General features: G+C 40.9%; 1 protein-coding gene across 1 annotated transcript in view; it reads left to right on the forward strand.

Annotated features, from left to right (window-relative positions):
* LOC122559428 (beta-1,4-N-acetylgalactosaminyltransferase 3-like) overlaps positions 1–14,077 on the forward strand; it is a 211,485-nt gene that overhangs the window by 178,799 nt on the left and 18,609 nt on the right. Inside the window, exons 12-14 of the mRNA XM_043708875.1 lie at positions 6,724–6,824; positions 7,623–7,711; positions 10,556–11,945. Of these exons, the coding sequence (XP_043564810.1) occupies positions 6,724–6,824; positions 7,623–7,711; positions 10,556–11,945 (1,580 nt within the window). The remainder of the gene's footprint in view (positions 1–6,723; positions 6,825–7,622; positions 7,712–10,555; positions 11,946–14,077) is intronic.

Below are 14,077 nucleotides of genomic sequence, written 5' to 3' on the forward strand. Positions count from 1 at the left end.
ACACACTGGACAAAAACTGATCCATCTATAGTACTCGTACTATAGTGTTCCCAGCAAAGAGGTGCTTCTGCAGCTGTACAGGGCCGTGGTGAGACCACACCTGGAGTACTGTGTGCAGTTCTGGTCTCCAAATTTGAGGAAAGACATTCTGGCTATTGAGGGAGTGCAGTGTAGGTTCACGAGGTCAATTCCTGGAATGGCGGGATTACCTTACACTGAAAGACTGAAGCGACTGGGCTTATATTCCCTTGAGTTTAGAAGACTGAGAGGGGATCTGATTGAGACATATAAGATTATGAAAGGATTGGACACTCTGGCAGCAGGAAACATGTTTCCGCTGATGGGTGAGTGCCGAACCAGAGGACACAGCTTAAAAATACGGGGTAGACCATTTAGGACAGAGATGAAGAGAAACTTCTTCACCCAGAGAGTAGTGGGTGTGTGGAATGCTCTGCCCCAGAGGGCAGTGGAGGCCCAGTCTCTGGATTCATTTAAGAAAGAGTTGGATTGAGCTCTCAAAGATAGTGGACTCAAGGGTTATGGAGATAAGGCAGGCACAGGATACTGATTAGGAATGATCAGCCATGATCATGTTCAATGGCGGTGCAGGCTCGAAGGGCTGAATGGCCTACTCCTGCACCTATTGTCTATAATCTGAACTGTTCGCACTCCTAAGTTCTGCTGCTTTTTTTTTTGGCCAATTTGTATGCCTCTTCCTTGGATTTAATACTATCCATAATTTCCCTTATTAGCCATGGTCTGATAACATTTCCCATTTTATTTTCATACTCGACTGAATTTAATAAGTTTTGCAATTTGTCCATGCCCTTTTTAAATGTTTGCATTGCCTAACATCACCCCTTTTAGATAACAATCCTCAATTTATGATAGCTAGCTAGTGCCACAGAGGATCATAATTACCTTTGCTTTAATTCAGGACCTTAGTCTCAGAAACAACTTTGTTATTCCCCACCCGAATGAAGAATTCTACCCTATTATGATCACTCCTCCCCAACGGGCCTCACAAAGCTGGATTGTCAATTATTCCTTCCTTGTTAAGACCCTGATAAGGATGACCTTTTCTCTAATTGGTTCCTCAACTTATTGTTCTATAAAACTATCCCATGTATACTCCAGGAATTCCTCTTCTAAAATATTGCTGCTGTGTTGATGTGGAGAAAGTGAGGACTGCAGATGCTGGAGATCAGAGTTGAAAAGTGTGGCGCTGGAAAAGCACAGCAGGTCAGGCAGCATCCGAGGAGCAGGAGAAACGACATTTTGGGCATATGTCCTTCATCAGGAATGTGGGGACTGGGGAAAGGGGGCTGAGAGATAAATAGCAGGGTGGGGAGAAGATAGCTGGGAAGACGATAGGTAGATGCCTATGGCGAGAATGATAGTGATAGGTCGGAGAGGAGGGTGGAGTGGATAAGTGGGAAGGAAGATGAACAGGTCGGACTGGTCGAGAGGGCGGTGCCGAGTTGGAGGGTTGGATCTGGGATGAGGTGGGGAGGGGAGATTAGAAAACTAGTGAAATCGATGTTGATGCCATGTGGTTGAAGGGTGCCAAGGCAGAAGATGAGGCGGTTCTTCCTCCAAGTGTTTGGTGGCTTGGATTTGGCAGTGGAGGAGGCCCAGAACTTGCATGTCCTTGGTGGAGTGGGAGGGGAAGTTGAAGTGGTTGGCCACAGGGCAGTGGGATTGTTTGGTGTTTGATGTCCCCTGAAACGCTCAGCAAGTTGGCATCCTGTCTCCATAATGTATAGGAGACCACATCGAGAGCGACGGACACAGTAGATGAGGTATTTGGATGTGCAGAAAAATCTCTGCCGGATATGGGATGATCCTTGGATGGAGGTGAGGGTTTGGTGTAAGTGCAAGTTTTACACCTTTTGCAGTGGCAAGGGATGGTGTGCCAGGTGGGTTGGTGGGGAGTGTCAACCTATGAGGGTGTAACAGAGAGAATAGTCTCTGCAGAATGCTGATACGGTTGGGGAGGGAAATATATCTCTGGTGGTGGACTCTGAGTGTAAGTAGCAGAAATAGCGGAGGATGAAGAGCTGTATCCGGAGGTTGGTGGGGTGGAAGGTGTGGATCGGGGTGCAGGGCTCTGTCCTTGTTGCAGTTGGAGGATGAGGTTCAAGGGTGGAAGCGCGGGAAGTGGATGAGATGTGCTAGAGTGCATCATTGACCACATGGGAGGGGAAATTGTGGTCCTTGAAGTAGGAGGCCATTTGGGATGTTCTGGAGGGGGATTGTTCCTCCTGGAAGCAGATGCAATGGAGGGCGGAGGAATTGGGGATAGCGTTTTTCCAGGAGATGGGGTGAGAGGAGGTGTAGTTCAGGTAACTGTGGGAGTCAGTGTGTTTGAAGTAGATGTCCGTGTTGAGTTGGTCGCCAAAGATGGAGATGGAGAGGTCCAGGATGGGGAAGGAGATGTCTGAAATGGGCCAGGTGAACTTAAGGTCAGGGTGGAAGATGTTTATGAAGTTGATGAACTGTTCGACCTCCTTGTGGGAGCACAAGGTGGCACCGATAGTTATCAATGTAGTGGAGGAAAAGGTGGTGGATGGTGCCAGTATAGTTGCGGAAGAGGGACTGTTACATGTGTTGATTTACTAAGTCTATATGCAGACTAAAGTCATCCATAATTACAGCCATATCTTTATTGCTTGCATCTCTAATTTCTTTTGTAATGCTTTCCCTAATATTACTACCTCAGAAGTGACATGACACCAGGTTATAGTTCAACAGGTTTATTTGAACTCACATGCTTTTGGAGTGCTGCTCCTTTGTCAGGTCATCTGATGAAGGAGCAGCGCTCCGAAAACTTGTGATTTCAAATAAACCTGTTGGACTACAACTTGGTGTCATGTGACTTCTGACTTTGTCCACCCCAGTCCAAAACCAGCACCGCCACACCAATATTACTATGATAGTTTGAGGGTCGAGATACACACTACTGTTGTTTCCTACCCCATGGTGTTTCTAAGCTCAACCCATACAGATTCTACTTGTCCAGAGCTAATATCCTTCGACACATTTACATTAATTTCCTTTTGTTAATCAGCAGTGCTTCCCCATCTCCTGTTCCTTGTTGGCTGTCCTTTCTAAGAACTGAAAACTCTTGGATATCCAGAGTTCCTGTTCCTGGTCATCCATCAGCCATGTGTCTGTCATCCCCACTATACCATATCCTTTTAAGATCTGCTTGTACAACTACTGTAGTTCATCTGTTTTATTGTGAGTACGCTGTAAGCTGTATGTTCAGCATCCCTGCTATAGATCCTGTTCATTAGTCACTAACTACATTCTCCAAAGTCTGAGGTGAAACCAGACTGTACCTTTCAGTACAGAAATTTTAATTCTGACGCTGTATCATTTTATTCTAGAACTACTTCATTCTAATTGCCACCTCATCTTAATTTCCTCACTTTTTACCGTCCAGCCCTTCTAATGGTCTGTGATACATTTTTGGTTCCTTCCTGCAGGCACTTGACTCTTTCTATGACCCAATGTGAGGTTTGCAACTTTTCGCTTTGAGGCATCTTCATGATAATGTCACAAGACTGGTAATCCAGAGGCCATGTTCAAATCCCACCACAACAATTGGTGGAATCTAAATTCAAACACTAAATTTTGAATATATAACTAGTCATTAATGGTGATTGTGAAACCATTGCCAATTATTACATAAATCTGGTTGGTTCAGTAATGCCCTTTAGGGAAGGAAATCTGTTGTCCTTAGCTGGCCTGGCCTACATGTGACAATGGTAAACAAGCCTTCTTTGTCCTGGCTATCTCAAAAAACAATTCACAAACCATCTGATTGCCTTCCCGCGCATACGTTTGTACCAGTTCAGACCCAATCACTCTTTTGAAGCAGATATTATCCTGTTTGCTACAGCTCATGCACAGAATATTTTGCCTGTTCCTGATGGTCCAAATAGCAGCACTCCCTGAGGTGGTTCATCCAAAATACCAAGGTTCACAATATTCTCTGGATGCTAAATGGCCTAGTAATCCACTCAAATCAAGGCCTATTACAATGGGGCACCAAATGCTGGCCTCGTTAATGATACACATCCCCACGAAAGAATAAAAATAAACATTGCCTGAGTGGTGTCCCTGGTATTTTGTTCCTTCTTTGGTTTTAATGAAGTTCAGGTGAGTGTGAGGTCATGTACGTGGGCTGGACAAACAAGACAAGGGAACATATGATGGACAGTAGGACCTGGGGAAGCACCAAGGATCAGAGGGACCTTGGTGTGCACATCCACCAGTCGCTTAAGGTAGAGGGACAGGAGGATAAAATGGTAAAGAAGGTATGCAAAGTTTCTGCCTTTATTAGCAAAGGCATAAAGTTTAAGAGGAGGGAGGTTAGGCAGGAACAGTATAAAGCATTCTTTCGATCAGCTAGAATACTGTGTGCAGTTCCAGAATCCACATTACAGAAGGGATGTGAGTACAGAGGAGAAGATGCATAGGAAATTTACCAGGAGGTTGCCTGGGCTGAAGAGTTTTAGTTATTAAGAGAAATTGGGTACACTGCGGTTGATTTCCTTGGATCAGAGGAGATTGAAGGAGGATATGATTGAGATGTATAAAATTATGAGGGACATAGACAAGGTAGACAGGAAGGGACTTTTTTCCCTTGGTGGAAGGATGTGTGACACAAATGTAAGATGAGGGACAGAAAGTTTAGATGCAATATGAAGAAAATATGTTTCACTCAGAGGGTGGTGGGAATCTGGAATTCCCTGCCTTTAAGGGTGGTCGAGGCAGAGACTGTCAACATTTACGAAATATTTCAGTATGCACTTGCTATACTAAAGCATACAGGCTACACGTCAAGTTCTGGTAAATGGGATTCAAATAGTTAGGTGTTTGTTTCTGACTGGCACAAACTCAAAGAGCTGAATGGCCTTTTTTCTGTGCCATAAACAGTTATGGCTCTATGATTTTCTCAGTCAACAGCTCAATACTACCTTGTCACCACATCTTTCTTCATCCTTTTCTGTTGTTACCCTCGATATCTCCTCCAGTTGTTTCCAAGTTGAGATAACAGGAATCCATTTCCAATATCAGTATTTGGCTATCTCTCTTTCTATCAAACTGGACTTAACAACCCTTTTATCCTGAGTGAACTTCTACTGTTTTAGAACCCATTCATTTGTCTTTCTATCCTTCCATCTGATTCAGAACATCCTTCACCATCCCCACATTTCAAAAGCTGTTATCCTGCTCTTTCTTCAGAGTCTAACTCTCACATCCACGAGTGTGATATTCCACACTAGTAACTAATTAAATGTTTCATCAGCGTTAGGCTGACATTTCTGGACTTCCAGACATAACTTGCCTGTGACGCCCCTCTGCCACTTGTTAGGGTTGCTTGATTCTCCCTGGCTCATTTTCAAGAAAGTGCCTTACCTTCAAGAGCACCTGCCAACGAGGCACCATGTCCATCTTGCAGCTTCAGCAGTAGGCATCTACATTGGAGGCATAGGTGAGCTTCTAGCCCTCTGATTGGGCAGGCTAACATCCTCAAATGAACACTTGACTTGGCAATGATGCTTTCATTGGCTGCTACCAACATACTAAGCTGGGTGGCAGGGTGAAATGTGAGGAGGATGTTAGGAGATTACAGGGTGACCTGGACAGGTTAGGTGAGTGGTCAGATGCAGTTTAATGTGGATAAATGTATGGTTATCCACTTTGGTGGCAAGAACAGGAAGGCAGATTACTACCTCAATGGAATCAAGTTAGGTAAAGGGGCAGTACAAAGAGATCTGGGTGTTCTTGTCAATGAAGGTAAGCATGCAGGTACAGCAGGTAGTGAAGAAGGCTAATAGCATGCTGGCATTCATAACAAGAGTGTTTGAGTATAGAAGCAAAGAGGTTCTTCTGCAGCTGTACAGGGCCCTGGTGAGACCACACCTGGAGTATTGTGTGCAGTTCTGGTCTCCAAATTTGAGGAAAGACATTCTGGCTGTTGAGGGAGTGCAGTGTAGGTTTACGAGGTCAATTCCTGGAATGGCGGGACAACCTTACGCTGAAAGACTGGAGTGACTGGGCTTGAATACCCTTGAGTTTAGAAGACTGAGAGGGGATCTGATTGAGACGTATAAGATTATTACAGGATTGGACACTCTGGAGGCTGGAAACACGTTTCCGCTGATGGGTGAGTGCCGAACCAGAGGACACAGCTTAAAAATACGGGGTAGACCATTTAGGACAGAGATGAGGAGAAACTTCTTCACCCAGAGAGTGGTGGCTGTGTGGAATGGTCTTCCCCAGAGGGCAGTGGAGGCCCAGTCTCTGGATTCATTTAAGAAAGAGTTGGATAGAGCTCGCAAGGATAGTGGAATCAAGGGTTATGGAGATAAGGCAGGAACAGGATACTGATTAAGGATGATCAGCCATGATCATATTGAATGGTGGTGCAGGCTCGAAGGGCTGAATGGCCTACTCCTACACCTATTATCTATTGTCTATAATGGTGCCCGAAGGCTCTTCTGCACTCTGACATGGGGATGACTTCCAGTAAGAATCAATGCAAGTATTTACTGTATGAAGGATAAACATATTTGTGCAGTTTACTGTTTAAGCTAATCGTGGTCACTAATTAACCTGACAGAACATTTACAAGCAACTTCACTGCCTAGGAAACAAAACCAAAAACGCTCAGCAAATCTGTAACATCTTAACATTTTAAAATTCTAGGTTCATCTGACTTACGTATATCCTAATGATTACACAAGGTTAACTCACATGGAGTCAGAAAACAAATGCTTTTATTATGAGAATACCTACAACTTTGACAGGTAAGGTCAAACAATACCTCAGTAAATGAGAATTGAATGTAATGAAAATATACATGCCAATTGATGTAGTCAAAATTAATTTAAAGGTTTGGGTATTCATTGTGGCAGTGTAGTATTGCAAGGTAAAAACAAGGACTGCAGATGCTGGAAATCAGATTCAAGATTAGAGTGGTGCTGGAAAAGCGCAGCAGATCAGGCAACATCCAAGGAGAAAGGAAAATCGACGCTTCGGGCAAAAGCCCTTCCAGCACCACTCTAAGGTAGTATTCTATGGAAGAATGAATTGTATGCCTATCCTGACTTGTCTATTGTCTCTTCCTTGTCTCCCCAGAAACTGCCATCAGCCTTTGGGTTTATGCTTTAAAATCCTTTGGGTTCCTACCTTCCGGGTTTTGGATAAATTTCACAGCCTCACTTGTCAATTTCCTGGAGGTGTCCCAAGTTGGATTTATATTTTTGGCATTTGACTGGGTTGCATAGCATATATAACAAACCAAATTGTAAAAGATCTGAGGAGGGAATTAGGCACCAAGATGGCATTTAATGTTCTGGATGCTATTAAGAATAGAGATAAATTCAGAGAATGATCTGTATAAAAATGAAATAATTGGAACCATTAATGAATTTTTTTGTAAAAGGGTATGTACTATGTTTTTTTGTAGAAATCCAATTGTAAAAAGAAAATACCCCTTTTGTAAGAATTTCCTTTGAGTTATTAAGAGTATATTTAAATCTTATTGATTTCACTTAATTATCTGATGTTTTAATATTTTAATTGCTGATATGTCTGCCTGACAGATTTGGATTCGATAGATACATGAAGATGGATAAACCACAAAAACCAAACAATGAAAAGTTTCAAAATCCTTTCAGAATAGTGGGCAAAGGTAACCAATCTCTTTTGGTCTGTGACTCAGTGTGCTGCCAATAATATAGTCAGTGTTACTGGAAGTTTACTCAACTGTCCTGATGATTTCTATTATTGTTTTCTGGTACGTGAAAACCTGCAACTAGCAAAATGAAAACACCTACAAATGTAATTTACAGCAGCGGCATGTCCATCAAAAAATGTGCTGACTGGATAGGTTTATAAAATATTAAGGACTGTTAGTGTCCTCTTATAATTGCTTTACAGTTCTCTTGAGATCCAAGGAGGCTATTTTGAAACCAAATGCAGTTAAGTAATAAAAGTTGCTAAAATTAGATTTGCATTTGTATCATGCCTTTGACTACCACCAGGCATACCTCAGCACTTTGCAGTCAGTTAAGTACTTTTTGAAGAATAGTCTTTGTTGTAGGGTTGGAAACCTTACAGTAAGTTGCACACAGCAACTCCGACAAACAGCAATCTGATATTGACCAGCTCATCTGTTTCACTGGTGTAGATTGAGGAATAAATATTAGTTAGGACACAATGGATAAGTCCTTGGCTCTTCAGAGTAGCGCCACAGGATCTTTTATACCCTTCCGAGAGGGACATTGTTTTCATGTGCTGTCTGAAAGCAGCATTTTTGACAGTGCAGTACTCCCACAGTAATGCAATAGAATTTAAGCCTTGGAATAACTGCTCCACTCCAAAAGCGGACATGTGTCCACATCTTCCCAGAGGAAAGCTATTTATGACTGCTTACAATTGACACCCTTTTATATGACCAACAGCAACTTGCATTTACGTAGTGATTTTACAATAGGGCACTGTACCAAAGCGTTTAACATGTGATGAAATAGCTATGAACAGAGACAGTAGGATGGATGGCGAAAAATTTTATCATAGAGGTGAAACTTAATTTTGTTTTTTAATCATCACAGAGTAGTTTGAATTGAATATTTTTAAGACAGGTTTATAGATTCTTTTTAGGCAAAAGAATCAAGAGTTATTGAGAGATTGATGGGAATGTGGATTTCAAAATGCAAATAATTAATCCTGATCTATTGAATGGCAGAGCCTGTAACCAGCAAAATGAAAACACCTACCGATGTAATTTAGAGCAGTGACATGTCCATCAAAAAAAGTATTGACTGGATAGATTTGTAAAATATTAAGTACTTTTGTAATTGCTTTACATTCTTTTGAGATCTGAGGAGCCCAGTTTGAAACCCAATGCAGTTAGTAATAACACTTGTTAAAATTAGATTTGCATTTGTGCTGACTGTTTGGCAGAACAGGTTTGAGGGGCTGAATGGTCTACTCCTGCTCCTATTTCATATGTTTGTATAAACATTTAAATTTCAGAGCTTACACCACGACAGCCAAATGAACCTGCCAATGGGGATGTGGAGGGATGGCCAATAAACAGGAACAGTGTATCAGGATAGATTGGGAGTAAAGCAGAGCTCTTAGAGTGTTGTACAGCTAGAAAGTTTTACAGAGTTAGGGAAGGGCAAGGCTTTGAGGATTTAAACATTTCAGGTGTCAATGACCATGAGCTAGTGCAGGCCAGTGAGTACTGAGGTGATGTGTGAGCAGAATTTGCTGTGGGTTAGGTTTTAGCAATAACGTTCTTGATAAACTAAAATTTATGAAAGGGAAGACGTCCAGGAAAACACTGGAATAATCAAACATGGAGATAATAAGGGCTCAAACATAAAAGAGCAAAGTTTGGTAAAGTTCTGGGGCATAGCCAGGGTAGGAGAATATTTGGATTTTCTGCGAAGGACGACAACAGGATATTAAAGGTGGAGCTGAGGGTGTGACTGAGCAGACTGACAGAGACAGAGACGTAGTGGTAATTCTAGCACCAAAGGCTAGATATTTGGAAGTTTGAAAGTGTAACACTGAGTGACTTGAGGGAATAATATTTTTATCCCAGCAGGCAAAGAAGGTGGGGTCGCAGGAGAAAAGGAGGATGAAAGTTCATCACTTCCTTGGTTTTGTACTCTATGCCCTTATTTATAAATCCCAGGATCCTCTCTACTTTGTTCCATCTCTTTGTCAGCCTGATGTGCTACCATCGATGACCTGCCTTCTTGTCCCCAGGTTTCTCTCTTCTTGCACCCTTTTTAAAATTGTACCCTTTGTTTTGTTACCATCTGTCTAATCACTAAACCCATATTTTATATCATTTTGAAATTGTCCCCTTCACATCTAAGTTCAAGTCCTTAATATACATCAGGAAAAGCGTAGTTATAGCTCGCCCCCGCCCCCCACTCTGTACGTTCCTTAAGTCTGTAAAACAATCAGTAACCACTATTCTCTGTTTTCTGAATTCAAGTTGATGTACAACCACTGTTCCTTTTCTTCCATTGCCACCAACAGTGCTGACAAGCCTGTTATGTAACAGTTTTTAAAATGCCTTTTAGAAGTCACGTATGACATACATTACTTTCATCATTGCCTTCACCAACCTTTTTCTGTTATCTCATCAAAAAAGATTGCTTTACAGGATTCTTATACAGCTTTCACAATTACTGCACCATGGTCTCCTGTATTTTGATTGGAATGTTAAAGGATATGATTGATAAGACTGAATTTTCATTTTAACAAGACAGAGATCAGTTATCATTCTTTTACAATCGTTTTTATTGTTGCCAACAATCTGAAGTCTGTCATTGAAGTCTGTCATTAAAACATTCACTTGTTTAACAGGTTCAGACAATAAAAATAATTGTCCTTGGCACACTTATGGAATGAACTAATAAGTCAATTTGTATTTGCCTTTAAAGGTAAATGAAATTTTTTATGGCAGTATATAAAGAGGTGCAATGAAATACAACGTTGCTGATTTTTGCAGGAAAGCCAAATAAACAGATGAATAATAATGAGGAAGAACTGGGGGAAAATGCTGAACTAGATGAGAAAGAATATGAAGATGATGATGATCAATTTCCACAATTAGTGGTTCCAAAGGCTGAATTCCAAAAGCAAAACCGAAAGAACATTGAGGAGTTTGGAAATAAAAGAAATCATGGATCAACCATTCAGGAGAAGAAATACTTTGCAAAACTACATGATAGACAGCAAGCAGTCACTGTCAAAGATTATGGCGATGACTATGATGATTATGCTTTTAAAAGGAGACGAAAGTTGTTTTATGTTGTAGATCAGAAACCTAGTGATAATGCATTTGGTCTTACTAAGACTGTAGACACTGAGATAACTCTTGACAGTAAAGGAATGAAGGATAGGAACAATGAAACTACTTCTTTTGAAGAAACTATGCAGGGCACCCAGTCTCTGAGGCAAAAAACAGCCAAGATCTCCCACAGTTCTTCAAAAACGTTTTCAGTATCAGATCATGACTTAGAAAGGCAATCAGCAAAATTACTTGTGGGACAGAAGGCTAGAGTTAACAGTACTAATCAGAATGTTTTACAGAGAGAAAATCTAAATATTGACAAAAACATTAGTAGAGTTGAATTTCCTGAAAGGCAAATTCCTAGATTAAGAAAGAAACAAGGAGAAAAGATTATTCAAAAACCAAAGAGGATCATTAATACCCAGCAGCCACTTCCCTTGTTAGGACAAAATGTGAACAGGGAAAATGGTACGTTCCTGAACAAAAAGGGAAGTAAGAAGAGTACAAATGTATTCACAAATCACACAGAATTGACCTCACCTCCCACCTTGCAAGAGGAAGTTCTTCATGATCAAAAACAAATCAAAGTCTCTAACAAGTCTATTCACGGTCAAAGGAATGAAATGTACAATGGTACTGAGAACACAGGACTGAAATCCAAGTATTTTCTGTCCACAAAGGAGCTGCAGCCTGACAATGTAGAAAACCAGATGGACAGAATTCCACCACTTCCAAATGTGCAAAGGCAAGAAAAAGAACACGAGTACCGTGAAAAGAAAAATATTGCAGTACCGTGGGGGTCAAGAGATAAAATTAAAGAAAAGTTGCAAGGGTTTGGGAAGAAGGGGGAGAAATGGGGACATATTTCTTCAATGGATACAGAAACCAACAGTAAGCAGGTAAACGAAGATGAAGATGAAGATGAAATGGAAGAGGAGCTGAATGTTTACCAACATGTATATGACAAAGCAGTTAGTTGGGAACAGACTTTCACAGTAAACAATATAGACTTCAATGCTTTACGGTCAGACTGGATTGATCTGAGGTGTAATGTTTCTGGAAACCTGCTGATGAAAGAACAAGAGGCTCTGGATGTAGCTGAAATGTACTTAAGAAATGGAATGAGCTGCCAGAGGAAATGGTGGAGGCTGGTACAATTGCAACATTTAAGAGGCATTTGGATAGGTATATGGAGGATAGTGGGTTAGTGTAGTTTAGGTGGGCTTGGATCGGCGCAACATCGAGGGCCCAAGGGCCTGTACTGCGCTGTATTCTTCTATGTTCTATGTTCTATGTTCTATCTTCCCAGAGGAAAGCTATTTATGACTGTTTACTGAGATACAACTGACACTCTTTTACTATGACAACAGCAACTTGCATTTACGTAGCGATTTTACGATAGGGCACTGTACCAAAGCGTTTAACATGTGATGAAATAGCTATGAACAGAGACAGTAGGGTGGGTGGCGAAAAATTTTATCATAGAGGTGAAACTTAATTTTGTTTTTTAATCATCACAGAGTAGTTTGAATTGAATATTTTTAAGACAGGTTTATAGATTCTTTTTAGGCAAAAGAATCAAGAGTTATTGAGAGATTGATGGGAATGTGGATTTCAAAATGCAAATAATTAATCCTGATCTATTGAATGGCAGAGCCTGTAACCAGCAAAATGAAAACACCTACCGATGTAATTTAGAGCAGTGACATGTCCATCAAAAAAAGTATTGACTGGATAGATTTGTAAAATATTAAGTACTTTTGTAATTGCTTTACATTCTTTTGAGATCTGAGGAGCCCAGTTTGAAACCCAATGCAGTTAGTAATAACACTTGTTAAAATTAGATTTGCATTTGTGCTGACTGTTTGGCAGAACAGGTTTGAGGGGCTGAATGGTCTACTCCTGCTCCTATTTCATATGTTTGTATAAACATTTAAATTTCAGAGCTTACACCACGACAGCCAAATGAACCTGCCAATGGGGATGTGGAGGGATGGCCAATAAACAGGAACAGTGTATCAGGATAGATTGGGAGTAAAGCAGAGCTCTTAGAGTGTTGTACAGCTAGAAAGTTTTACAGAGTTAGGGAAGGGCAAGGCTTTGAGGATTTAAACATTTCAGGTGTCAATGACCATGAGCTAGTGCAGGCCAGTGAGTACTGAGGTGATGTGTGAGCAGAATTTGCTGTGGGTTAGGTTTTAGCAATAACGTTCTTGATAAACTAAAATTTATGAAAGGGAAGACGTCCAGGAAAACACTGGAATAATCAAACATGGAGATAATAAGGGCTCAAACATAAAAGAGCAAAGTTTGGTAAAGTTCTGGGGCATAGCCAGGGTAGGAGAATATTTGGATTTTCTGCGAAGGACGACAACAGGATATTAAAGGTGGAGCTGAGGGTGTGACTGAGCAGACTGACAGAGACAGAGACGTAGTGGTAATTCTAGCACCAAAGGCTAGATATTTGGAAGTTTGAAAGTGTAACACTGAGTGACTTGAGGGAATAATATTTTTATCCCAGCAGGCAAAGAAGGTGGGGTCGCAGGAGAAAAGGAGGATGAAAGTTCATCACTTCCTTGGTTTTGTACTCTATGCCCTTATTTATAAATCCCAGGATCCTCTCTACTTTGTTCCATCTCTTTGTCAGCCTGATGTGCTACCATCGATGACCTGCCTTCTTGTCCCCAGGTTTCTCTCTTCTTGCACCCTTTTTAAAATTGTACCCTTTGTTTTGTTACCATCTGTCTAATCACTAAACCCATATTTTATATCATTTTGAAATTGTCCCCTTCACATCTAAGTTCAAGTCCTTAATATACATCAGGAAAAGCGTAGTTATAGCTCGCCCCCGCCCCCCACTCTGTACGTTCCTTAAGTCTGTAAAACAATCAGTAACCACTATTCTCTGTTTTCTGAATTCAAGTTGATGTACAACCACTGTTCCTTTTCTTCCATTGCCACCAACAGTGCTGACAAGCCTGTTATGTAACAGTTTTTAAAATGCCTTTTAGAAGTCACGTATGACATACATTATTTTCATCATTGCCTTCACCAACCTTTTTCTGTTATCTCATCAAAAAAGATTGCTTTACAGGATTCTTATACAGCTTTCACAATTACTGCACCATGGTCTCCTGTATTTTGATTGGAATGTTAAAGGATATGATTGATAAGACTGAATTTTCATTTTAACAAGACAGAGATCAGTTATCATTCTTTTACAATCGTTTTTATTGT

This window comes from Chiloscyllium plagiosum, chromosome 19 (genome assembly GCF_004010195.1).
Source record: "Chiloscyllium plagiosum isolate BGI_BamShark_2017 chromosome 19, ASM401019v2, whole genome shotgun sequence".
NCBI lineage: Eukaryota > Metazoa > Chordata > Chondrichthyes > Orectolobiformes > Hemiscylliidae > Chiloscyllium > Chiloscyllium plagiosum.